The 24,952-nt window shown below is 39.8% G+C and overlaps 2 protein-coding genes across 2 annotated transcripts; both read right to left on the bottom strand.

Moving 5' to 3' along the window:
- Positions 1 to 96: 96 nt before the first annotated feature.
- On the bottom strand, positions 97 to 11,516 carry LOC146482916 (angiotensin-converting enzyme-like). Its single transcript, XM_085106565.1, has 5 exons — positions 10,379 to 11,516; positions 7,320 to 7,543; positions 5,777 to 6,020; positions 3,973 to 4,095; positions 97 to 1,992 (listed from the first exon to the last, which is right to left on the bottom strand). Exons 1-5 carry the CDS (start codon positions 11,419 to 11,421, stop codon positions 1,620 to 1,622), a joined length of 2,007 nt encoding a protein of 668 aa, XP_084962691.1. The 5' UTR covers positions 11,422 to 11,516; the 3' UTR covers positions 97 to 1,619.
- A 6,104-nt stretch (positions 11,517 to 17,620) lies between these two features.
- LOC146482915 (uncharacterized) lies at positions 17,621 to 21,208 on the bottom strand. The gene is made up of 2 exons (XM_085106493.1): positions 19,282 to 21,208; positions 17,621 to 19,161 (listed from the first exon to the last, which is right to left on the bottom strand). The coding sequence occupies exons 1-2, from the start codon at positions 21,206 to 21,208 to the stop codon at positions 17,621 to 17,623; spliced, it is 3,468 nt and encodes a 1,155-aa protein (XP_084962619.1).
- Between the last annotated feature and the right edge of the window lie 3,744 nt (positions 21,209 to 24,952).

The following is a 24,952-nucleotide window of genomic DNA, read 5'->3' as shown; positions in this document are numbered from 1 at the left end:
ATGCAGTTGGAATTTTCAATTCATCATGATAAAAGGTGTGTTTCATTGTGATGGAAATTAATAAATTAGAAAATTTGTTGACCTTAGACAAGAAACTCAGATCAATTGTATCTTTAATTTATTTTTATACTAACTATCATGCTTTCAATATTCCGCAATACTTTTAATGTTTTGTATCTTACAAACTGAAACTGGCGCAAGAGCTGGTAAGCGACTTTTTCTTGACCGATAGCTGTCGTGAAATGAGGACTGAATATTTCTTGCTTTCGCCGGTACATGTGGGGAACTTGTGAACGCTAGATTCTGCAACTTGTTATTTTGTGCACGAAACTTGAGTGAGTACAGGGGCACCCGACGGATTGTTTCGGTAAATTATCTGTTCGGAAGGCCCTTAATCCCCTACAATTTTCTCAAGGGAATTTTGACCTCGAACTTTCGTGATACGGGAAATTTAAGGCCTAGTTTTTTCGGATTGATAAAAATGTCGTTTCAAGTACCGAGAAAAGGTCAGCTAAGATTTTCGGAAAGGAAATAAGACCTAAGGTTTTCTGGAAATGAACAAAGATGCCCTAGTAATTTCGAAAAGACTCAAGTTCCCCTAGAATGACCGAACAGATAAAAATATTATAGCGAGGCCTAAAATGAACCTACATAGCTTTAAAGACACTCCAGATAGCTTAAAATAGCATTTCAATGGATCTGAGAGAAAACTGTCGTTGGGTGCCCCTGTGAGTAGCATGAAGCTCGACGACTAACGTAACCAGTTTAAAGGGGAAGTGTCATGGGGTTTTTGTTATCTTTTGTTAAAAATGATGAAATAAGACCTTCAATCAGCTGCCAAATAATTCAAGAATGACGACAGGAAAGAAATCAACTCAATTCTTGAAAGGAACAACTCGTGATCTGTTCTAGCGCATTTTGGAAACAAAAATGCAAGAACTTGAAAAACATTAGTCTAACATTTTTCAAGTCAGTTTCAATCCAAACCGGCCTACTCTGTCTCTGGCCAGAGGCACTAATCGACAGTTTTATTGCACTGGGGTGATAATTTATAACAAACGTGACAATATTTCTTTGTTTCTGCTGACAGACAAACATTTTAGGGTTTTCAAATGACAGCAAATTTCGTGATACTTCCCCTTTAACAGCGGTAATTCAGTCAGTCACTCAAAATCACTATTATAAAGCCCAACCGCTTACTAGCCAATTTTATGTCGGGCGGGAAAAAAATTCACTGGTAATTTTTCGGCTAGAGTGCGGTAAATTAAGACCAAGTAATAGGGCAATTTTTTTGTGAAATGTCGCTCTATGAATGTTGCGATGCAAATTGTGATTGTTGTTTGCGCGTATTATGTTTTCACGGATACGGTCATACGTGTTAAAGCATCAAGAAGGATCTCCATTCGCTAAGGTCTTAAGCTGAGTGAGGTTACTGAAGACACCGCCCTCGTACTGCAGTTTCCTGTGCAATGCTATACAAATAGTTCAAGTTGTTGAATCTGTGGACGAGTATCGGTGGCGTTTGAAATAAAGCTACTGGTCAGAACTTTCCTGTAGAGCTGTGTACGTATTTGACAAAATTAATTTTGTCTTTGCGTTCTTAGTTGTGCACCGAAAGCCTATGAAAGCGAAAACGAAGTGATCAGTAGCTTTTTCAAGTTCAAACACAATAGCACCGAGAAAACAGTCATTATTAACTTGTCAGCGGTGTTTAAAGACCAAGCATGCCCCCTTGCATTTGGCTGGGTATTAGGTGGTGTTATCTCTGTATCCGTGTCTGGTAACGTTGTGGGTACCACACAGGGATCGTCATCGGGCCCTGGATTTTCGGGCCATCCTATTGTGTACTCCGAGCTACATCTTTGCTTTCTCAACCAAAGATACAGGGGCCAAAAGTACTCTTTCATAGGGCCCACATCCATGGTCCGCCTGTTTGTTAGTTTTTCTAGAACCTCCGGCCAGGGCTTGCTCTTGCCTAACTTCAGCATTTCACTGAAAAAAGACGATGGTATGTACATCACATAAAAAGCAGGTTAGAGTAGTTTAAGGTGCAAAAACACGCTACAGGTAATCCAGGCGGCCGTGAACTTCAGTTCCTTAAAATCGCTTTTTTTTTTAATTTTCAGGTAATTACCATTGCGTTAGAGCGGTTTTCAATTGAGTGTCGAAAGTAATTTCGCGTTTGCTTTGGTTTTGCATTACTACGTTCTCTGATTGGTTAACAAAACTCGCGCCACTTTCTCAACCAATGGAAATCCAATCCAAAACCAATCGTGCTTTGGCCGCACGCGTTTTCCCGCGCTTGGCGCCAGTTACATGTTTTGCTTTGGATTCTGATTGGCTCGTTGTGTTGTTTACATCTGTTGCGATCGGCCAGAGTAATTACTTTGGTTTTGGTTTTACGACACTCAATTGGAAACCGCTCTAATAGAAAGATTTAGAATTGCGCTTACGGCAAACGGAGAACGTGAAAAAATGTACACAGATGAGAATAGTGCAAACTATTTCCAATCTTTGATGAAAACGCAATACTACTCCATTTTACTGAGAAAATGAAAACAGCGTACAGAAACTAAAGGGTTAACCTAGTCACGTGGTCATTTCTGCCGTTTCCCGTGAACGCAATTCTAAATCACTCTAATGGCAATTGATAATAAACGTACAAAAGACTGAGAAAGTACAGTTTTATAAACATTTAAAATATTTATACCGTTTTCGCTGGCTAAGTGGGGGTAACATCAAAACCGCACCATGGTGTTAAAATTTGCACGCGAGCCAAAATAACAACAACAAAATACCCCACAATTGTATTTTCTTCCGAATTGATGTTCGCGGGTTTAGTCTAAGTAATCAGTTGACAATACGCGAAAACTACAAACTTAAAACATCCGCAAAAATAAAAGGTATAGCGTCTGTCCCGAGTTCATCAAAAACCTTCCCAAAGGCACGCTATTCTGTCTGTAATTCCAGATACACTCCGTTTTTTTTTTTATAAGAACGTCTTATTTTGGATCTGAGGCTGAACGTTCTTATCTTTTTTTGCGATTTGAGGCTGAAAACGTTCTTAAGATGTTCTTAAATAACATGGTATACACTACATGTATTTCAGTAAGTCAATGCAAGAAACCTATCAAAGAGCATTGCCTCCTGAGATATTTTATCAAGAACTGCTGATTATGCAAACCGAGATGTGCGTCCACATTGTTAATGTTATACAAAACATGCACTTAAGTATTTTGGATAATTTACATTTGTTACCTTGATTTTATATACAGATTAGCAAAATAAAAACAGTTATCGAGTCATCGACTCTCAGCCTGAGGAATGGTCTTAATACGTTCTTAAAATTTTGGTTAATCTCAGCCTCGACGTTCTTATAAAAAAGGTCTTATAAAAAAAACAGAGTGTCAGCCAAAGCAAAAATTTCAATACTGAAAAAAGGGGTCATTCTGCATATTCAACTTGCCCACATTATTTGATTCTACCATCGGAAGGAGAATTTAAGGCACACTATACTCTCAGAAGAATAGGATTATCGTTTCTTTTGAGTATCGCTAATCCAATAATTGGTCGTTAGTACATCTAATGTACTCATTCTCAAGGACCACGAACGGATGAGATTTTGCGGGCGAAATCGTGCGAGCGAAAGTTTGAAGCTTCGCTCTTAAAAAAAAAAAACTCGGGAGGATTGTATTCGTGAAATCCTTGTCCCGTCTCTGGTATATACCGCAAAGGATCACCCAAAGACGGTGTGAAAATCTTTCTCGAACAGTCAACCTCGGATATCTGAACACCTTCATCCCTCTCTCTACCCCTCCCCCCTTCTCCAACCCCATTTTCTCTTCCCTTCAGGGGCAGACCGTACACTAGAAGTATCAACACAAAACTGAATACCCAGACAAACAAGTTTAGCACAGGGACAGTCATTTCATCGGAATAGGCGTTCCTGATTAATTCAGTCCCAGCGTTTACCTGATCTTTTTGCCAGCTTCGGTCGACTTGTATAAAGAGCACTGGTGAAGTGGGCCCTTGAAGCCCTTCGCTTTACAGGCCGCTTTGTGGAACTGGAACTGTAGCATACTACTGATGAAGTACCTGACACGAGAAGGGACCAGACAATCAGTTAGGGCGCATTCCTTTGGGATCATGATCCAGATCAGGATCAATGATCCTAGATCACTCGGATCATGGTGCATCAAAGTAAACCGAGGAATCCACTCTGGGCAAGGATTCCTTGGTTCCTTTGATGCACCATGATCCGAGTGATCTTGGATTATTGATCCTGATCTGGATCGTTTCAAAGGAACGCACCCTAGTTATAAGGAGCTTGATTTATAACTGGGAACTTAAAAATTAAAAAGGGTGCGGGCTACTTTTGTTGTTAGCAACCTTCTACTATCGTACTTTCGTACTTGGAGGTGAAATCGGAAGTTGAAATTTTGACATAAACACGGATGACTAGCATAATGACGAAGGCAACCACTGGTTTATCAACAGATTTGATAACTAAAGGTAAATTGGCCACCGTAAAGAGATTTTAAAAGTACTGACGTTTCGGGCGTTGGCCCTTCGTCATTCCCTCTGACGAAGGGCTAACGTGTGAAACGTCAGTAATAAAATCTTTTTACGGTGGCGAAATTACCTCATCAACTCTGTTGATAAACCAAACATTCGTTTCCACTCCCCACCCACGCAGCATCACAGTTTCTTCGGAAAGTAACCTCCTTATCGATAATAACGAAGGGACTTGTCACTATCCTACGAATATTACTTTATCGAGCGCAATAATAAAGAGAATGGTAAAGAGGAGTTCTTGATTCTTTTTTATAGAAAACAAAATGGTCCTTTCACAATCCATGGATAACAAAATAGGTATTCTTCTCTTTCACGGCCAAACCGAGAGAACGTTTTTTTCAAACAACCTTACATTACTGGTTAGCTTTTACCGGATCAAGTCCAAAATAGGAAGGTGTTCGATTGAGTGTCATAAACCAAAACAAGAGTAACTACTCTGACCAATTGCAGCAAACGTTAAGAGCGCAATCAACCAATCAGAATTCGAAGCAAATACATGTAACCAGCGCCAAGCGCGAGAAAACGCGAGCGACCGAGACACGATTGGTTTGGATTTTGCTTCTCATTGGTCGAGAAAATGGCGCGAACTTTACTAACCAATCACTGAGCGCAGTAAAGCAAAACCAAAGCAAACGCGAAAATACTTTCAACAATCAATTGAAAAACGCTCTATTGCCTTGTAATTCTGATTACACGGTAATTGCTGTAAAAAAAAAAAAAAAAATGGGTTAAGGCCTCTGATCTATTCAAGATTTACAAGAAAAAAACATACTCATTTCACATTATCTAAAAAATGAGAAAGGCTGATTTCACGGTCAGGGAAGTATATTTTCCAATGTTTCGAAAGGCACGGCCTTTCTTCTTCAGGGTATGAGTCTCAAACATACCCTGAAGAAGAAAGGCCGTGCCTTTCGAAATATTGGAAAATATACAGTGTACCTCCCTGACCGTTAAATCAGCCTTGCTCTTCTTTTAGATAATTTGTTTTACAATTTTTTTTTCCTGATTGGATCCGGTACTTTTATTTTGTCACGGTGGCCCTTGCAAACACAGTTAATGACTAGTTTTTACTGATCATTTTACATTCCACGGGACTGAAAAATAAAGCCTATTTACGAATAAAGAAAGTCTCCTTTACCGATTTCATAAAAAACAGCTCGTACAAAGACTAAACAGATAACAGATAGGACACGAAACAAACCTTATATACGGCACGTTGTTGGGTATGTGAAACTGGGCCCCAGGATCAAAATCTTTCTCAGTCCTCTCCACCGGAGGTTTGATGCCCTGGTACCTAGTTCTCAGTTTCCACCATTCAGTGTTGTACTCATCAGGTTTAATCTTTCCTTCAAACACTCTCCAGCGCCATTGGTCGATTAGATATCCAAAAGGCAGAAAAGCAATGTTCTCTAGCGCCATTTTCATTAGGAAATTTATATCCGCCTCTAAAGAAATAAAGGCGAAAATTTCACACCTTCACGTCTGAATTAAATGCATTTTTCTTCTAAACTCGAAGATACAAACTTAACTACCAAGACTAAGTATACCTGCGAATAATAGCTTAACTTTCGAGCAGTGTTCAATTCAGTGTCGAAAGTAATTTCGTGTTTTACTGCGCTCCGTGATTGGTTAGAAAAACTCCCGCCACTTTCTCAACCAATGAGAAGTAAAACCAAAACCAATCGTGACTTGCTCGGACGCGTTTTCCCGCGCTTGGCACTGGGGACGTGCATTTGCTTCAAGTTCTGATTGGTTCATCGCGCTGTTTACAGTCGTTGTGATTGGCCTCAGTAATTACTTCGACACTGAAATGAAAACCGCTCTTATGCATATAATAACGCGGGATTTGTCTCACACCACAAATGTTGTAGTTTAAAAAATAAAAAAGATGTCAAGTGTGTTAACAATAACAGATATATTTAACGGGGAAGAGGCAAAGTCTCATAATTTAAGCAAATCTTTCCAAGGCCATTTCCGCGGCAAAACATCATAGTGAAACCTAGTATAACGGTAGAGTGAAAGTTTCAAGTTCAAGTTTCAAATTTATTTTTTAGCCACAAAAAGTAAATTTGACTCCCTTATATATATTTAACAGATTAACAGTACATGAAAGCATCAGCCACTGCAATTTCGTTTAAAATGAGCTCTAGGCCCCAGTTGTTCGAAAGCCGACTAATGCTAATTCATGAATTAAAAGGTAAATAAGGTTTTCATCTCGCTCGTTGAAAATTAATGTTTTTAAACGCCAATGTTAAGTTTAAGGTAAAGAGAAGTCAAAACTGAGGGCAAAAATCTCTAGGAAATATCTTTATAGATTTGTAATTAAAATGGAACCAAAGTTCGCACTGCCTGGTATAATCTAAGGGATTCCGAGATCAAACTAGACTTGCCAAAGCTACGCACGAACTATCGCAAACGTAGCTTTGGCTACAGCGGGGCGCTATAATGGAACAGTCTTCCCGTCAATCTACGGAAAATAGACTCTCTTGGTCGCTTTAAAAGGGATCGAATTGATCGACTTTACAACAATTATCAATCAGGCTCCCACCCGGCAATCTTGTATAACAATATTTTTATTTTAACTTGTCAAGTTTTTAATACTTTCTTATTATAATGTAATACTGAAGATTTTACCGTGTATAAATAAATAGAGTATTAGTATGAGTATGAATATGACCCTGGGTTAGCTTAATCGTGCTTTGAACAACTGGGTCAGAGCGTTAATTAATAAAAAATTGACTCACTTTCGTCCGGTACATAGTCATTCAGTAGGCCAATCCTTATAAGATGCTGAGGCGTAGAGACGGAAAGAGACATTGTATCACCCACAGCCTCATGGAATCCAGGATTTGCGCTGTCACGATAGATGAACGGTTGGTCCCAATACAACATGAAGTAGTAGACGTGACCCATCTCGCGGTGTGTCGTGACAAGCCAGTCTTCCGTTACTTCCGTGCACTGATGAATCCTAATAAAAATAGAGGGGTTTTAATTTCACTCGAGGTTTTGTCCACAATAAACACGTTTTCGTTTGAGAACCCATATATTTTGAAATGACTTGTGCCCTGTGTTTCCAACTAAAACGACGAAACACCGAAGAAAATGGACACTTTCTGAAAACTGTTTTACTAAAACGTGGAGTCCACGCCAACACGGCTACGTTTTCAAGACCAAATACTTGCGTATTCCTGATACGCATCTTTCTATATTCAGCTTCATAGTGATGCTTAGAGGATACAAACAAAGGAAATTTATTCAATTCTGTTCTGTTCTGTTCTGGGCCTAGCATTCAAGCTGAATTTTAATATTTCGAAAGTAGCCCAAGATCCACACAAATGCGCATCGTAAACGCAAATTTTTGATAGCATAATCTCAAACTTTTGGAAACCGACGCATCCACGTGCGACAAGGCGAAAACGCAATTTTCTGAAAAGGACTGATCATATGTGGCATTAGGGGTTTGGAGGTTAAAGCATCCTCCACGTATTCTTGTGTAACCTTCGTGTGGACAGGAAGAACGACTCGACAAGGGTCGTGTGAACGTAAAACTTTGGAAGGTTTCCAGTGAAATCCGGAAAATTTTTGTCAACGTATTCATGTGAACAGCGCCTCAGAAAACGCAATATTTTACTTTTGGAATTGATTTATCCATTGCTGACCCACCGTGTAATGAGATTTAGAAAAAGTTCCGTGCATAGCAATATCCCACTAAAGGCAATGCCTGGAGTTTTTCTGATACCGAATAAGGATTTAATTTTTTCTGAAACACAAGAACATCTAGTTTCTTTGTCGGGGTCAGGAATGTCAAATTCAATAAAAATAGAACAAAACCAACAACAAACAATACAAAGGAGAAACCTTCGAACATTAACCTGGAAAATGGATATAAAAAAAAACACAAACAAAAATGCACGCGGCTATCTTTTCTTGTATTACAAAAGACGCAAAAGAAAAACAAAATGACCTTGACAAATTAAAAACACACTTGGAATGTCTTCCAACCCCAGAAGATAAGACGTGTCAAAAGTTACTGTCCATCCTTGAAAGATTTCAGTCTATTTTCGAATGATCTCTTCAAAAATAGCCTGCAATGCACTAGGTGTAATATTTTGGGCGCTATAGCCGCCATCTTGGATTTAAAAAGCTGATGAAGAATGGGGAGAGTAGAAAGTGCGAACAAGGGCGTGGGTATTAGGCGGAAAGAAAAATCGGAGCGAAATGGGGGGGGGGGGGGGGGAGGGAAAGTAGAGTTTCCCTGTCTGTCTGTCTCTCTCTCTCTACGTCGCCCTTCTTCAGCTCCCTAAGATTGCAAATCCAACATGGCGTCTACGATTTAGTCGCTTGCATAAACCAACATTCTGGCGCTAACTCGCACGTTCCCCCCCCCCCCCCCCACCCAAAACAGGCAGTATTACGGGCTATCAAAAAAATAGATAAAGTAACCACCGACGAAACAATTTTTCTCGAACAATTTCATTGTGATCGATTGCGACATAATACATTGGGTGCGGAAACAGATAAGATCACTTTCATCTCTACTCAGTCGGCTGCCGGCAAGCCGCACGATTGTAATTCATTAATTATTTTGCTTGCGTTTTTCACTTTTTTTTTTTTAATTTATTTTTTTTTATCTCAACGGCCACGGTGGCGTTGTTGTTTTGGTCTCAATTTGAGGATTTGTAAGCAAGACATGATTTGTTAAGCCGCGCCTATTCTTGAGATGGCGTTAAATCTTAGGATAGTCTCCTATTGTGCTGTGCATTAGAGGTTGTTCCAACGAAAGCTATTATGAGCACTACTCTCTTGCGAACTGAAAGCTGTTGGCTGTATTGAAGAGCTTGTCATTGACAATCAGGAAGTCCCCCTGTCTTGGCGTCGTTAACTTGACCTCAATTACATCCGGAAGGGCATCAAGCGAGCGGTGCAAATATTTGCGATAAACCCTTAAAAATTCGGGAATACAGCGTTTCTTTCTGGCAAGTTCTTTAACAGAGAATGAAGTCGTTCCCGTCTCTGGTATTTCGCGGTTAGTTTGTTTAGCGTCCCCGGGTGGAGAAATACAAAAGGAAATCCTGTGATAGCAGGGTACTCAAATACAGATTACAGGTTCTGGAAGGAATTTGAAAGGGTTCAAAACGAGATTGTCGAGATAACAGCCACTCTTAACCTTGGAGTCTTAGCATTAACCGACTACTAAAAATTCCGGTTTAAGATCCAAATTTTCAAGACGTTAAGAATAACGCGCCGGCTTCTTTGGATTTAACTATACTAGCAACTGCTTCTTGGCAAACCGCAGTTACATCATAGGCCGGAAAATACACGTTTATTTTGATCATGATAACACCCAGCAGGAAATCGTACCTTGGCACATGTTCCACGCCAAAATAAACATCCGCAAGGAGCCAACGAAGTTTATAAAACCTAAAACGATCCGTATGTCTCCGTATGCAAAGAAACTTTTATCTATGAAACGAAACAAACATGCTCTTTTTTTTTTTTCGTTTCTCGCTCTAAATGTTACGAAAAAAATTTGAAACGTTATTAAGCGACTCGTAATTTTTATTTCAATCACGGTGGAACCTTAAGTTTCGACGTTTGACTCCGGAAAAGGAAACTTTACACGAAAACAAACAGAGAACACATCATACTCAATTGGAGTTTGCTTTGGTTTGGTGTAAAGACTAAAGAAAATATAGCTAACATCTGGATGATCGATAAAACTAACAGCGTGACGCACACAGCGTGACGAGCAGCTGTCACGCGTTTTTAAATTTATACGCTAGGGCTTCACGTTTACGCATACCTTACGTCCTTTTCTCCATCTGCAGTCTTCAAAAACATATCCCAGGCAGAAGCGTGGCACCCGACATCTCGACCTTCGGGTTTTCTAATCATGGACCTCTCTAAAAATTTCTTAGGCAGTTCTTCCATCCCTAATGAGCGGAAGAACGATTCTGTCAAGCGAAACATGTCTTCCACGGTTTTGTTTTTCTCTTTCATTGTCTTGGTCACATCCAGGCTCGATCTGTTGTCGTATGGTTCAACTAGAGGGTAAATTTGCACCCAAGACTGTGCCCACATGTTTCCCAGTAGATGAGCTGGGATCGCGTACTTCTCTCGTACTTGAGGGAAATGTTTCGCAAGCTGAAAGCGAACATAGGCGTGGAGTTCTTTATAAAAAGGCTCCAAATCTCGCCAAAGCGTTCTAACGAGTTCTCGAAGGTTGTCAACCTCGTACGACTCGCGCCAAAAGGCTCCATAATCTGAGAAATTATTGTCTTTTGCTTCTTCATTCGCAAGCTTCACATATTCTTCGTAAAGTGGTCGTATTTTCGGACCCACCGCGTCACGCCAACTTTGCCACGCAAACTTCAATCTATTATACAACTTGGACGAGGCCATGATTTTCGTCAAATCCGGCGAAAGGGACAAATTTCTCCCTGTCATTGAGTCGTAAACTCGAGTCGCACTGTAAATAGTTCCCATCTTAATTTTGATGTCTTCGAATCTCTGGCGCTTTTGTATATCTTTCAAACTCCCAGACACGCGAATTAACTTGATCTGCCTTTGGAACTCTTCAGGCAGGTCCTCTAAACTGCCGAATTTCCTCGCCTTTTCACGTGCTTCTTCTAGAAATCTACTGAACGCCAGAGATGCTGTCTTTTTCTCAGCGATTGCTTCAGCGGACGACACATTGCTAGCGTACTTCCAATCCGCGAGTTCACGTTTGTTCTTTTCGACCGGAGCACGTCGATTGAATTCGCTTAAAAACTCTAGTGCCTTGGCGTTCGTCTCAGCAGAAACGATCTGCGTCAAGCCAGTTAAGCAAAGAACGAGGAAAAACATTTTCAGATGAATGGAGAGCAGTTGTAAGACAATAAGTCAAAAACATACGTCGTTTCAGCTTTAACCAGCGACAAAATAAGCCGCTCACATTAATTGTCCCGGCAACTATCAGTACGAGGTGTTGAGTGAAATCAGACACTTAGGTATTTGACACCTAAACCCTATTGTTTTCTTCACAAATAGTTAGAGTGCTAATAGTTGTTGAAGGTGTTTGGCGTAAAATACATGGTGTCAAGTGTAGTTCTCTATCAAATACATATCATACTAAAATCTTGACGTCGGAAACGTATCGATAAATTTCTATTGTTCTCCAAAGTACTGGTGTAGGTACTTCGTTGATTGATCAGAAGCTTTCACAACTGAAAGTCATGCACCAATATTGAACAATAAAAGGAGATCAAGGGTATTTGTCGATCTTTGAGTTGTTGAAATACCACATGGCAGCGCTGTTGCGGGAACATCTTTGCACGCCTTCTATCCTTTTGGTCAGCAGAAGCGTTGATGCAAAGAAAGTATAGAGAGTCACCTCCACCCTACCCCCTCCCCGCAGAAAGGCCTGATACTCAGGTTACCCCGTTGCAAGGTTTTTCCCATGTAAATTGGGGGGGGGGGGGAGGGGGTTACAATTAACAATTTACAGGGAAGGAAAAGCCCTAGGAACGAGGTTGTAGAGGAAGCAGCGCAGAATTTTAAAACAGACTTGCCAGTCACCGGATCCTATGCTAAATTCTCAGTAGAGTGTTCACAGTCCCCCTATTTTCCAGTGGGATTCTCTAGACTGGTACGCTTCGATGGAGCTGCCGCATGCCGCCATCTTGGTTTGTACCTAAAAGCGAGCGCGATCTGGGGAGAGTGTCTGTACTACCGAGAGGAGCAGCGTGGGGGTTAGCTGAGTGGTTTAGACACTCTCCCCAGATCGCCCTCGCTTTTAGGTACAAACCAAGATGGCGGCAGCTCCATCGAAACATACCAGTCTCGAGAATCCCACGGAAAAAAGGGGGATTGTGAAAAGTCTAAATTCTCAGCCGCTTTTCTCGGAAACAAACCTGCACTCCTACTTCAGGTTAGAGTGGCGCCAAATTTCGAGCCTTTTGATCGCCGGCGGGTGGGGGACCCACTATAATGGACTATACTGGGAAGCTCCGCCGGAGAGGGGAACCTTTTTCAGAATGGAGGTAGCTCAACTGGCTTAAACAGGCTAAAAGATTGAAAAACGAAGAAATTCCACTCTGAAAAAATGTTCATTCCTAAGTAGAACTGCGATTCTTGACTTTTATTTGAAGATAACTCTTCCATCTATCTGTCTATAACGTATCGTGTTTACCATTTACCGTTTATGTTTACGTTCAAATTTAAACTTTTAAGAAGCGTTATTTTCTCTCATTGTAACTCTAGCCCTTAAGAAGACTAGTTGAATTAGTTGAAATATTGGCCCCTAATAAATAAGCCCTTTGCCTTAGTGTCAGCCCTGCAATCAGTTCGGTTTATTTACACGTAAAGAGACGTCTGGCACGTGCATTTCACTGGAAGAGATCCGGCAACGGAACGTATTCAGAACAGTTTATTTTGCGTCGTGTGGTCCCCTGCATACAAAAGTTTCGTATCGTGCTACACCCTCATTTGGAGAAGATGTAGTAATATGGATAACATATAAAAGCCGGAGACTTGCATATTGGAGAAGGGAGAACAATTAAGCCACCTTTTTGCAGGACACACTGACGGCTTTGAAAATAATGCACCCAGTAGGACCCATTGTTTGACATTAAACTTTTTTATAATAAACTATAGGGAGCAACGAAACATCCCCATCGATCTCAATATTACAGCAGTAAGTTCAAACAATAATATTCCACGCCAGGACCATTCATTTAAATAAATTAATTTTTCATTGTTTACAACGAGCACTACTAAGCGAAACAGAAAGAGACTATCCGTTAGAAATCGAAACTTCTTGAAAAAACGATAATTTCGATTTGACGCGTCAACGAGATTGACCAATTTGCACCGAATGGATTTCCATATAGCGGTTACGATAAGTAAAATGCCTGTAGACATCTTTTATTGTGTCTATCTCGTAGGATGAAGATGGGGAACTCTATAAACGCACTGCGGTATAATGACAGAAGGCGTAACACTGGAGTATCTTTCAGCATTTACGAAACTTTTGGATGCTGCAGGGGACTGACACGACGCAAAATAAACTGGCGTTCTGCTGCCGGATCTCTTGAAGTAGAAATGCACGTGCCAGACGTCACTTTACGTGTAAATAAACCAAACTGATTGCAGGGCTGACATTACGGGTTTTTATCTTTCAGCCATTTTCAATGTTACGTGCACAGCACTAGCGCGCGCCTTATCTTTCGACGGGCCATCTTCCGACATGCCATGTAACCAGGCCTATGTCTTAGATGTAAACACAACTGATTAATTTACCGTTGAACTCGACTTTGGGTAAGGGAGATGGGTTTATATATCTTCAGAGTGAGGTGGTGGGGGGATATTTAGAAGTCAATTCGATATCGATAATTAAATCGGTGCAGGGTTTTAGAAATTTAACAAGCGAACAAAACGGCCGAATTCTACTAGAAGTTACAGAGCCAACCAAAGGCGGTCAAATAGTTTGAATTTTTCTGAGCCGTGCAAAATTTACAGGTTGACAAATCAATTAGCAGTTTTAGGTCAGCGTTTGTTGTTAATTTGTCGTTCAGTTTCTTTTGCCATCATTAAAAAGTGTCTAATTTTGTTGCTTAATCGTAACGGTCTTTCTGCTGTTTATCTGAGCGTGTCGAAGGCACGTCGAAAGATAGTAGCTGTTCTTTGCCCTATGCATGTAAAACTGAAAGGCCTTTGGTTTCATGTGTGGGAATTGCTCGAATTTTTAGTTGGTCTATCCGTGACTTTATAAAACGGAAAACGCTCGTGACCAGTCGCTATTTGTATCTTTGTGGCGCGCGAAGATTGGATACCAGAGTGGATTAATTAAGACCACTCTCGTACCCACTCTTTTCTCTCCCCTCAAACATAGAAATAGGGACTCCTGGGACTGGGTATGAATCTGTCCAGCGAGGAACTTGACCGTGGCTTTGGAAATCTTTAAAGGGGCAGTGTCATCTATTTTTAGTGTCTCTTTGAAAAGCGAACAATTTTCGGTTTTTAGATTCCGTTTAGTACAATCGCTACAAAAATATTTGTATCGGATAGGAACATTAAAATAATGGTTCAATTTTGTTAAAAACAACCCTTCTAGGGAACAAAAACTAGAGTCAATTATTTTTGTCTGCAGATTGGTAAGATGGAAATGGATTGAAACTTGAAAAAATTGACCAATCTTTTGAAGTTCCTCGTGTGAATTTAAAACTGATTGTATTCTATTCTCACCCGGAGAAATCATTTCCAACTTTCCTCCCGCTGCTCTAAGAGCGTTTTTTTGTGAGGTTCTTTGTGAAATATTTGAGCTGTTTTGGCCAACATGCATCAAAATCTCCGCGACGGTTCCCCCTCAGCTTAAAATAAATAAAATAAAATATTTGGATTCTACTGTTCTCAAACCAAACACGTTTTACAGATTTCACTTTTTTAATGTTAATGTTTACAACAGTCTCACTCATTATATACGCTACACTAATTGTTCTGTAGTGGGGAGGTTTACACGACACTGGTTAGACTTTCATTCCCGTGCGACTTGAACACCTGCTGATATCGGATTAGCAAAAGCAGGTTTGATGAAGCTATCAGTTTCAGTGTGTAACGAAATGTTGAAACTTAATAGAAATATGAAACAAACAGTCATGTCCCGTTTACAAGACCCCGGAATGAATTTTCCTACCAAAATTGAGATTCCTTGTCCGGTAAAACTTTTTGGTTGAAAATTCACATCGTTTTTACTGATAATAAATAATACTATATACGGAAACGAATCCACCGGTTTGAAAGTCGTTCGGGTATCATGTAAACACAGCTAGCTTACTTACTGACTTTATACAGCAGTCTTCAATTGAGTGTCAAACACAAAGTAAATACTCTAACCAATCAGAAAAGATGTAAACAGTTCGGTGAACCAATCAGAATTCAAAGCAAATACATGTAACCTGTAACAGTTGGCCAAGCGCGGGAAAACGTGTGCGATCAAGGCACGATTGGCTTTGGCTTTGCTTCCCATTGGTTGAGAAAGTGCTGCGAGTTTTGCTGACAAATCAGAAAGCTGCATAGTAAAGCAAAACCAAAGCAAACGCGAAATTACTTCGACACCCAATTGAAGAATATTCTATATCTACTTATTTACCTAATTACTTACATATGTACATGAAAAGATCTGCGCCAGGTTGTTTAAAAGACCATTGCGCCTATTTAGAATTGACGTCTACGTCTACTCTGAAAAGAAAAAACTGTTATAATAAAAGCATTTTCTTATGTTTGACTTTAGATAAAATAATTCCACGATGCAAATAAGAGGACCACTCGATTATGGCATCTTGTAAAAAGCAAAAAGAAATCATTTGAAAAAAAAAAAGCGTATTTCTTAATTTGTTCTCTCAAAATTAATAGGATTTCAAACAACCGAGCCCTGATCAGTTCTACGATAATAATTGCATCATAATTCTTCTGACCCTATTAAGCCGGTCAAAGCTAACTACAATCACTTGTTGTTGTTATTCAAACACAAGTTAGTGAAAAGTATTTTAGTTTTTGAGTCTTCGCCCTCTTGTAATCAGGTTTCTGTGAGTTATCTCGCATTCTTAGACTGTTTGAATTCATTGCTTGGTCTTTTGTGCTCTTTCTAACTTTGAGGGTCTTAGAGACTGCCCTTACTTACAATGACAAGCACAATTTTTGCGGCTAAGTTATGGTATTTTTAAAAGAAACACAATTTCTACGATTTGGAGAAAATCATATTTACATGCGAAACAGAGAACACTAGAAACATCACTGTTAAAAAAATAAAAGTTCTTCCTTCTAAATATGGGTAGATAAGCCGTTAGATTTGGCCTAAGTAACCACATTTTTTCTGAATTAACAATTAAGTAAAACGTTGTTCTCAACATTGTCTTAAAACGAATAATGACTTCAAAAAAATTAATAAAATGTCTTCAAAATATCTTTACAATGTTGGTATGTTATTTGTTATGCAGCTATGAAAAATTAAATGTAACGCCAAATTCATTTGTCCAGTTTTCTTAACGTTACATCAAAAGAAGAAAAATTACGTTTTGAAAACTTCATAAAGTGAAGTACCATTTTGCGCACTAAAAACAAGCCTGTACATGTCCTGCTCTCCAGATTTATTACGAACCACAAAAGCAAAGATTTAATGCAGTAACTTCATTTTGTTTCCCTTTCATTTGTTACTGATTTACTGTTTTTTTTTTTTTTTTAATCCGGCCATTACATCTAAAATATTTACACTACATACAAGTTCCCGTGATAGTTTGCATCACACCAAATGGACGTCATCAATGGATCAGTCAGACTCGCTTAGTAGTTCTCTCTTGTCTTGAGTATGATGACACTTCTGCCAACCAAAAAATATGTGAGGGGTAAGTTTTCCTCGAGGCTCTAAATTTAGAAGTTTGTGGAGCTCAGGTGAAGTGCTTATTTTTTTTTTTGTTTGCCAGAAAAAAAAGGAGAGACAAAAACGAACAAAATTGAAGACACTACCCACGAAGCCCACCACATATTTTTGGCAACACATTAACAATTTCCCTTAATCAGCGAGACTCCTGGTGCCTCAATTGAAAACAACGTTCAACGGAAGTTTGACTTCCATTAAGGTCATTAAGTTCATAAAATGTCTAAAATTTAAAGGTACCATTGTTAAAAATCTGAGGGGAAATGGTAACATTCGTTCTTTATCTCAAACAGTTGAAACATTAACTAGTGCGAGAACAGGCGATCAAAATAGCGGCGAACGCAATTTTATTTACGTTGCTTTTTATTTTCTGAACGCCTGGAAAAGGCTAGAGTAAGAAAAATAAGGCATTTTCGCATGGTACCAAGAAAACACGAAAACGAACATCTTCTCATGGCATCCTTTCTTAAAGCTATCCCCTCGTTTTAATAAATAGCGGAAGGCTTGGTAATTGAAATAATCTTTAGACAGCTTTTACGACTATTCCTCTGGCAAGAATTGAGCTTTCTTTGCAGTTAGCTGTCCTTGTTTATCATAAAATTACGTCTGTCTGAAGTTAAACACAAACTAAACTTACCATTCTGTTTCATTTCCTTTCTCCAATTCAAGCTTCACATCATCACCAATCAGCACAAATGGAGCCCAGTACTTCAAGTCACGGAACTTCTCTGACTCGCGCAGAGATTTCATGGCCTGGTGAAGAGCCACACTCGCGCTTTTTCCTTCTGCCAGGTGGTAGTAGAAGTGGTTCATAAACTCCATGGTAGCCTCGTCATCAATCGCCCAGAGTGACACCAGAACAGAGCGAGCACCAGCACACAAAAAAGCTCGCGCGATACCAACCAAGCCCTCAGACTTGACTTCTCCCCGGCCACTGTGACAGCAACTAAGCACTACAAGTCTTGCTCGCAGACGAACGGCTTGTACATCTGACATTGTTAATATGTAGTATTTTTTCGCAGGGACGCGAGATGTCCAGCCTGGGTTTGGGGCCAAAAGAATTTCTCCAGTTTCAGCACTCCCGTGTGCGGCAATGTGCACCAAAGCAACCGACTCCAATCTTTTAATCACTTCGTCTTTAGTCGCATCTCGTCCGGTGAGAGGTGTGGTCTTTAGAAGTTTTCCAATCATCTCCACTTCCTTTCTGGCGAATGGAAGCTGCTTCCAAACGGGCCTACCAAACACGTTGGTAACTTCTTCCAAACATGGATCTCCCACGAGCAACGCCCCACTCCTACTGTGAAAGTCCTCGGGCGCATCTGCGATCAGTCGTAAAGCGGTCAACGAGGGAACGATGTGAATCCTGATTGATTCACTAAGTGCAGAGTAAGGAGCCAGGCAAAATGGACCATCTGGAACAAGGAGTAACTGGTCACTTTCGAGCAAGTCTGCAATGGGGCCAATAATAACATCATACAGCTGGCGCAAAGAATTCACAGAGGAGGTCGGTGATTGGCTTGTTTCCTCGTCAGCTTCTCTGTTGGACGGCGGGCCATCACATTCTTCATCCATTGACCGATCCTCGCACATTACCCGAACGCCTACAGCAATGTCTCTCAAAGTAGCATCTATTAGCAACTTGCAACTATCAGGTTCTATTTCCTTTTGCTTAAAGACAATCTCTTTCCCTCTTCGCAGCAACCAAAAACTGATCGCATTTTCATCAAGTGCAAGAAAAACTGTTTCTTTAGTTACATTGTTTAATATATAGGTAATTGTCTTCTTAGGTTCAGGTAAAGCGGACGGTGATGAGTCAACTCCATACTGTTCTTTCAAAACATCGATCAAGGCCTGTGCTCGTCCTTGCTCAGCAGTACACAAAGCCTCGTCAGTCTCTCCAGTCTTCAAAAGAGTTCTCCATAGCGAAGTGTACGCACACTGGTAAAGATTACGAAAGCTTATTTTCCACATATCTTTTGACTGTAGAAGAGCTCTTATGTCATCAAAGGTTTTTACGCTCGATCGATAACAATCAAGTGCCTCACTCAAAGAACCCACACATTCATAATTATGACCTAATGAATGGCATGATTCTGCCTCTTGAAACTTATGCCCTAACTCTTTAGCAATACTAAGGCTTTGTTTGTGATACTCTACTGCTACTTTAAAATTACCTAGTCGGGAATACACATGGCCCAATGCGTCATAAGTAGCTCCCTCCTCAGCCCTGTCACCCAATTCTTTCGATATAACAAGACTTTGTTTCGTGTACTCCATGGATTGTTCAAAATCACCCAAGCGTAAAAGAGCTGCACCCAGTTTTCTAAAAGCCTCCCCCTCATTATCCTTGTCCCCAATTTCTTGAGCGATACTGAGACTATGTTTCCAACATTCATCGGCCTGTTTGAAATCAAGCATTTTATAATAAGCATCTCCAAGACCGCCATAGGCTATTCCCTCCCCAGCCCTGTTCCCTAATTCTTTAGCAATACTAAGATGTAGTTCGTGATACTCTGCGGCTTGTTTAAAATTACCCAGACCTTGATAAGCATTGCCCAGGTTGCCATACGCTCTTCCCTCCCCATCCCTGTTCCCTAATTCTTTAGCAATATTAAGATGTAGTTCGTGATACTCTGCGGCATGTTTAAAATTACCCAGACCTTGATAAGCATTGCCCAGGCCGCAATACGCTCCTCCCTCCCCATCCCTGTCCCCTAATTCTTTAGCAATATTAAGATGTAGTTCGTGATACTCTGCGGCTTGTTTAAAATTACCCAGACCTCGATAAGCATTGCCCAGGTTACCATACGCTTTTCCCTCCCCATTCCTGTCCCCTAATTCTTTAGCAATACTAAGACGTAGTTCGTGATACTCTGCGGCTTGTTTAAAATTACCCAGACCTTGATAAGCATTGCCCAGGTTGCAATACGCTCTTCCCTCCCCATCCCTGTCCCCTAATTCTTTAGCAATACTAAGATCTAGTTTGTGATACTCTGCAGCTTGTTTAAAATTACCCAGACCGCGATAAGCATTGCCCAGGTTGCCGTAGGCTGCTCCCTCCCCATCCCTGTTCCCTAATTCTTTAGCAATATAAAGATGTAGTTCGTGATACTCTGCGGCTTGTTTAAAATTACCCAGACCTTGATAAGCATTGCCCAGGTTGCAATACGCTCTTCCCTCCCCATCCCTGTTCCCTAATTCTTTAGCAATACTAAGATCTAGTTTGTGATACTCTGCAGCTTGTTTAAAATTACCCAGACCTTGATAAGCATTGCCCAGGTTGCCATACGCTCTTCCCTCCCCATCCCTGTTCCCTAATTCTTTAGCAATACTAAGACGTAGTTCGTGATACTCTGCGGCTTGTTTAAAATTACCCAGACCGCGATAAGCTTTGCCCAGGTTGCCATACGCTCTTCCCTCCCCATCCCTGTTCCCTAATTCTTTAGCAATATTAAGATGTAGTTCGTGATACTCTGCGGCTTGTTTAAAATTACCCAGACCGCGATAAGCTTTGCCCAGGTTGCCATACGCTCTTCCCTCCCCATCCCTGTTCCCTAATTCTTTAGCAATATTAAGATGTAGTTCGTGATACTCTGCGGCTTGTTTAAAATTACCCAGACCGCGATAAGCTTTGCCCAGGTTGCCATACGCTCTTCCCTCCTCATCCCTGTTCCCTAATTCTTTAGCAATACTAAGACGTAGTTTGTGATACTCTGCGGCTTGTTTAAAATTACCCATACTGTGATAAGCATTACCCAGGTTGCCATACCCTTTTCCCTCCCTATCCCTGTCCCCTAATTCTTTAGCAATATTAATATTTAGCTTTTGATACTCTATGGCTTGCTTAAAATTGCACTGGCTGTTGTAGACCACGCCCAGATTGAAACAGGCTAATGCCTCCCAAGCCCTGTTCCCTAATTCTCTAGCAATACTAAGATGTAGTTTGTGGCACTCTATGGCTTCTTGGAAATCACGCAGACGGTGATAAGCACCGCCCAGATTGCAATACGCTTTTCCCTCCCTAGACCTGTTCCCTAATTCTTTAGCAATACCAAGATGTAGCTTTTCATACTCTATGACTTGTTTAAAATTACCCTGACTGTGATAAACATCAGCCATTTTAGAATAGGTATTTCCCTCCCGCTCTCTATCGCCCAATTTTTTAGCAATGCTAAGCTCTTGCATGTGTTTCACTATATCTTCTGACTCGCCCTCCGCCATTTAGTTAGATGATGACCGGAGATCCTATCAAATGTGCTTTGTTTCACCAAGGACGTTCCTAGAAAAAGACAAAGTTTGAGAATTTTCGCATTTGTACTTAATTTCTCTGACTCTGATATCTTTCGCACATAAATTTCCACTGCTGACAGACACGGAATCCCTGTAAAAGGGCTTGATGCAAACTACATTTCTCTTTTGTCCGTTGTGTTGAAAGGATAATTACAGAACCATGTTCTGGTGTTTAAATTCGTTTAACGTATCTGTGGCAACTTCAATTTCAAGGGCGATGAGAGCAATAAGTAAAATTAAGTAAAGTTCAAAACAAACGCCCTGTTGGAAATGACTTGTTTTGTAAATGGGGTTCAGTGAGTTTAAAAACGCCATTGGGTCTTTTTAAAATTTCAAGTTAACTGGAATGCAGTTAAGGGAAGCATTTAAGTGTGCCAACTGAAATTCAGAACATCCCAAATAATAGTGAGTAATAATTTAATATTAGTGAGTGGGTTCCCACCTTACACAAATTTTTTGACACCCCACTAATCTTTGTTATCACATATATTGCATATTTTCTTGCTACTGGTCAATAACTCTTACAAATTAATCTGTTAAAACCTAACACAAGCTACTAACTCACCTCTTACAAAATGCTGTTGGAGTTTCGTCAGGAAACTTGATAGAAACTCTCTACAAATAAGAAATTTGAAACAAACAATTAATATCCAGTCTACTCACATTATCTTCAATACTAGTGGCTGCCAACATAGGAAGAGGAAAGTTAACCCAAGCAAAGAGAAGAGCTGATTTAAATGTAACAAGCGGCAGCAAAATGTTACAGCCCGAAAACCGGCCAATAATCCAATGAAAATATTCTTCTTTGTAGAAACTGATTGATAAGAAAATATATTCAGAATTGAAATTTAACTTCGCATTCGTTTAAAAATTTAAAAATAGTTTGCGGGCGATACAACCGTGATTTCAAGAAACGTAGAATCTCTCAAAGCTTTTTCTTAAGATAATTGACAACTTTGGCGAAATTACTCGGATGACGTCTGAAATTCAACAAAAATGAAACAAGAGCTGACGTGGATGGGCTCTCAGAAAGGTGGCAGTAAAATAAAAAATAAAAATAAAACCTATAAATAAAGTCAATGTCAGAAATAGCAAATTCAAGCAAAACTTTTTGCGTGACATTACATGTTCAGATATTATGCCAATTTTAGTGAACATTTTCTGACAACTTTATTTCAATTACTCCGAAGTTGATAATGGCGTTATGACGACACCCGGAAACGTTGTTCGTTTTTATCGTTTATTTTCACTTGCCTAAATTTATTTTTGCCACAATAAAAAGATCACAAAGAAAATAAAGGTGGGGAGGAAGCCCAGAGGAAACCACCAGGCAAACTGAAAAAATAAGAATAGTTACATCACCGCAAGAGACATTGGAATTTTGCCCAGGATGTAATTCTGTACATTTAGCCACTGAAAAGCTAAGTTTTCAACATTTCGTTTTGACGTAGGTAAACATCAGATAATAAATAAATATTTAGAATTAGTCGCCAAGATGCATTTCGTTTACCTTAAATCAGTGCGATTTTAAAACCGAAATGCGCGAAACTTTCTGTCAATTGATGATATTGCCTGAAGACCCGGAATTTTTCTTAAAGATGTCTTATCCCTTTATTTTTTCTCACAGATCGGGTGTTATCAATAATGTATCTACTCTACACTAAAAATATCTTACAACGTGCTTTACCGATAAAAAGCGCATCATTACAGCCAAAGCATACAATTACAAACTTAAAGGAAGGACTTTTGTTGATCAAGTTATTTTTAAGTAGTAGAATTTTTAGCACAGAAAGTTCTGAAGTTGAAGACATCCATGCTTAATGGGTAATTTCTAGTTTGCCGTATCAAGAACCATCAGGGAACGATATGTTTAACCACAGACCAAGCATTTTACTCGATGCCAATTTCTTCCATTATTGCACAAAACAGCAGCTATTACACTGAGTTAACTCTTTCATAAGCGAGGACTTCTCGAGAGCGACCATTTTGTAAATAACCGTTTTGTTTCTCAGTCAAATACTGTTTCAAAAGCTCTCTTGTTAGCGACCTCGTGAGAGACCATTTTGGATTTAACTGTTTTTTTCCTCAGTAAAATACTGTTTCAAAAACTCTCTCGTAAGTGACAACCGTTCAAATTTCGAGGCCCGAGAAATTTGACAAATTCTTTTATGTTGCCGGATCGAAAGCGACCACTTACAAAGAGTTACGAAATCCTAGCGTTACTAGATGTCACAAAAGTTTAGTTTCTAATTAATAACGGTGACATATTTTTTACACAACTGAAAAAATACGGCTACTGCTAGATTATGGTCGCATGGCAACTTCAACAGTTATATGAGATTCTTGCAACTCATTTAAACAGCGATGATAGAGATGAAATGATAGAAACGGAAGAAGGATGACAACAGTGAAGATCCTCCTTTACCAGTCCCGGCAGTGTGAACAGTAAAGCGGGCTCAGTTTTGATCTTAGTTACGAGTCAGTATTACCGAGTTCACAGATTATCAGGGCTGCGACGAGTCGCAGTCGCGAAAGTCACCATGATTTTCTTGTCGATTGAGAACACAGAAACAATCGAGCCGATTCTGGATTTCATGAAGAAGCTATATAACGCCACGAAGAAACCAGATGTATAGAATTTCATATGTGACCGATTCTAATTGCAAGTTTTGTTTGGGCAAACTGATTCTAAGTGATTTAACAAAGAACACATTTCGAAGAGCAACGTGCATCTGAGTTTGTTTAAAAAACAAAAAATGAAGAAGCGAGTAGCGTACTGTAGTACTAGTTACCTGAATTAGAATAAGTTTTTCTCAAAGGAGCTTTGTGTATTTGCTTCATTTCAATTGATAAGGCAACAAATAGTAATAATTAGCGGATCCATGCAGCTTTTGACAGACCTATTATCCTGATTTTTCTCGTATAAGCGATCACATTTTCCTGCACCAAGCTAAGGGTGGTATGTTGCACAAAACTGCTCAAATATTTGACAAAAAGCCTTTTCTCTAACTTGAGATTATTCTTAGTAAACCGGGAGGAAAATTTCTACGAGGAAGAACAAATTATAAACAGTTTTAGGCGATTCGTCTATAATACACTGGAAGAACTTGCAATATTGGCCATTTTTTTCAAGTTGCAATCCATTTCCATCCTAGCCATCCGCAGCTGAAGATAATTTTTAATACTGGACAAGAGTAAGGTTATTAATTGTTAACAAAACTGAACCAATATTTCAACGTTCTATCGATACAAAGATGATTTATAGCTTTTTAAAGTGACACTAAATATTAAGGTGACACTCGGCTCCTTTAAGAGAGAGTTGCCCTTTTTAGTGTAGACGTTACTGGAACTGAAAGCCGTGCTTGGATAACAAGAAAACTAAAAATTGTCGCCCACATCAATCTACCGTTGTGGGATGAATATTTACAGTTTCACAGATACATACTCGGATGTGAGGGCTAACTGGATTTTGCCTGAAACTTTATAGATATCAAAGCGAAATATAGAGTTTAGACTTCAGCGCCCAACTGAATCTGAGCCGAACATTTTCCCGTAAGTGTATCGTCCGTTTCGCGGCGTTACTGGCTAGAAAAGCTGCCTTAACTAATGATCTTGATTCATGAATATCCTTCATAGGTAAGTAAAATTCAAAATACAAGTCTCTTCAGGAAGACT

This window comes from Pavona decussata, unplaced genomic scaffold, assembly GCF_977016875.1.
Source record: "Pavona decussata unplaced genomic scaffold, jaPavDecu1.1 SCAFFOLD_41, whole genome shotgun sequence".
In the NCBI taxonomy this organism is placed as follows: Eukaryota; Metazoa; Cnidaria; class Anthozoa; order Scleractinia; family Agariciidae; genus Pavona; species Pavona decussata.
Note: the sequence above shows the minus strand (reverse complement) of the source record. Positions and strands in the feature narration are given on the sequence as shown.

Coding starts and splice junctions, on each gene's coding strand:
- LOC146482916 (XM_085106565.1), bottom strand. CDS start 11,421: ATGTTTTTCCTCGTTCTTTGCTTAACTGGCTTGACGCAGATCGTTTCT. Junction 6,021..7,319: donor TGACTATGTACCGGACGAAA/GTGAGTCAATTT, acceptor TTATTTCTTTAG/AGGCGGATATAAATTTCCTA. Junction 1,993..3,972: donor GAAGCTGGCAAAAAGATCAG/GTAAACGCTGGG, acceptor GTCTTTTTTCAG/TGAAATGCTGAAGTTAGGCA.
- LOC146482915 (XM_085106493.1), bottom strand. CDS start 21,208: ATGGCGGAGGGCGAGTCAGAAGATATAGTGAAACACATGCAAGAGCTT. Junction 19,162..19,281: donor TGCAGCTCTTTTACGCTTGG/GTGATTTTGAAC, acceptor ATTCCCGACTAG/GTAATTTTAAAGTAGCAGTA.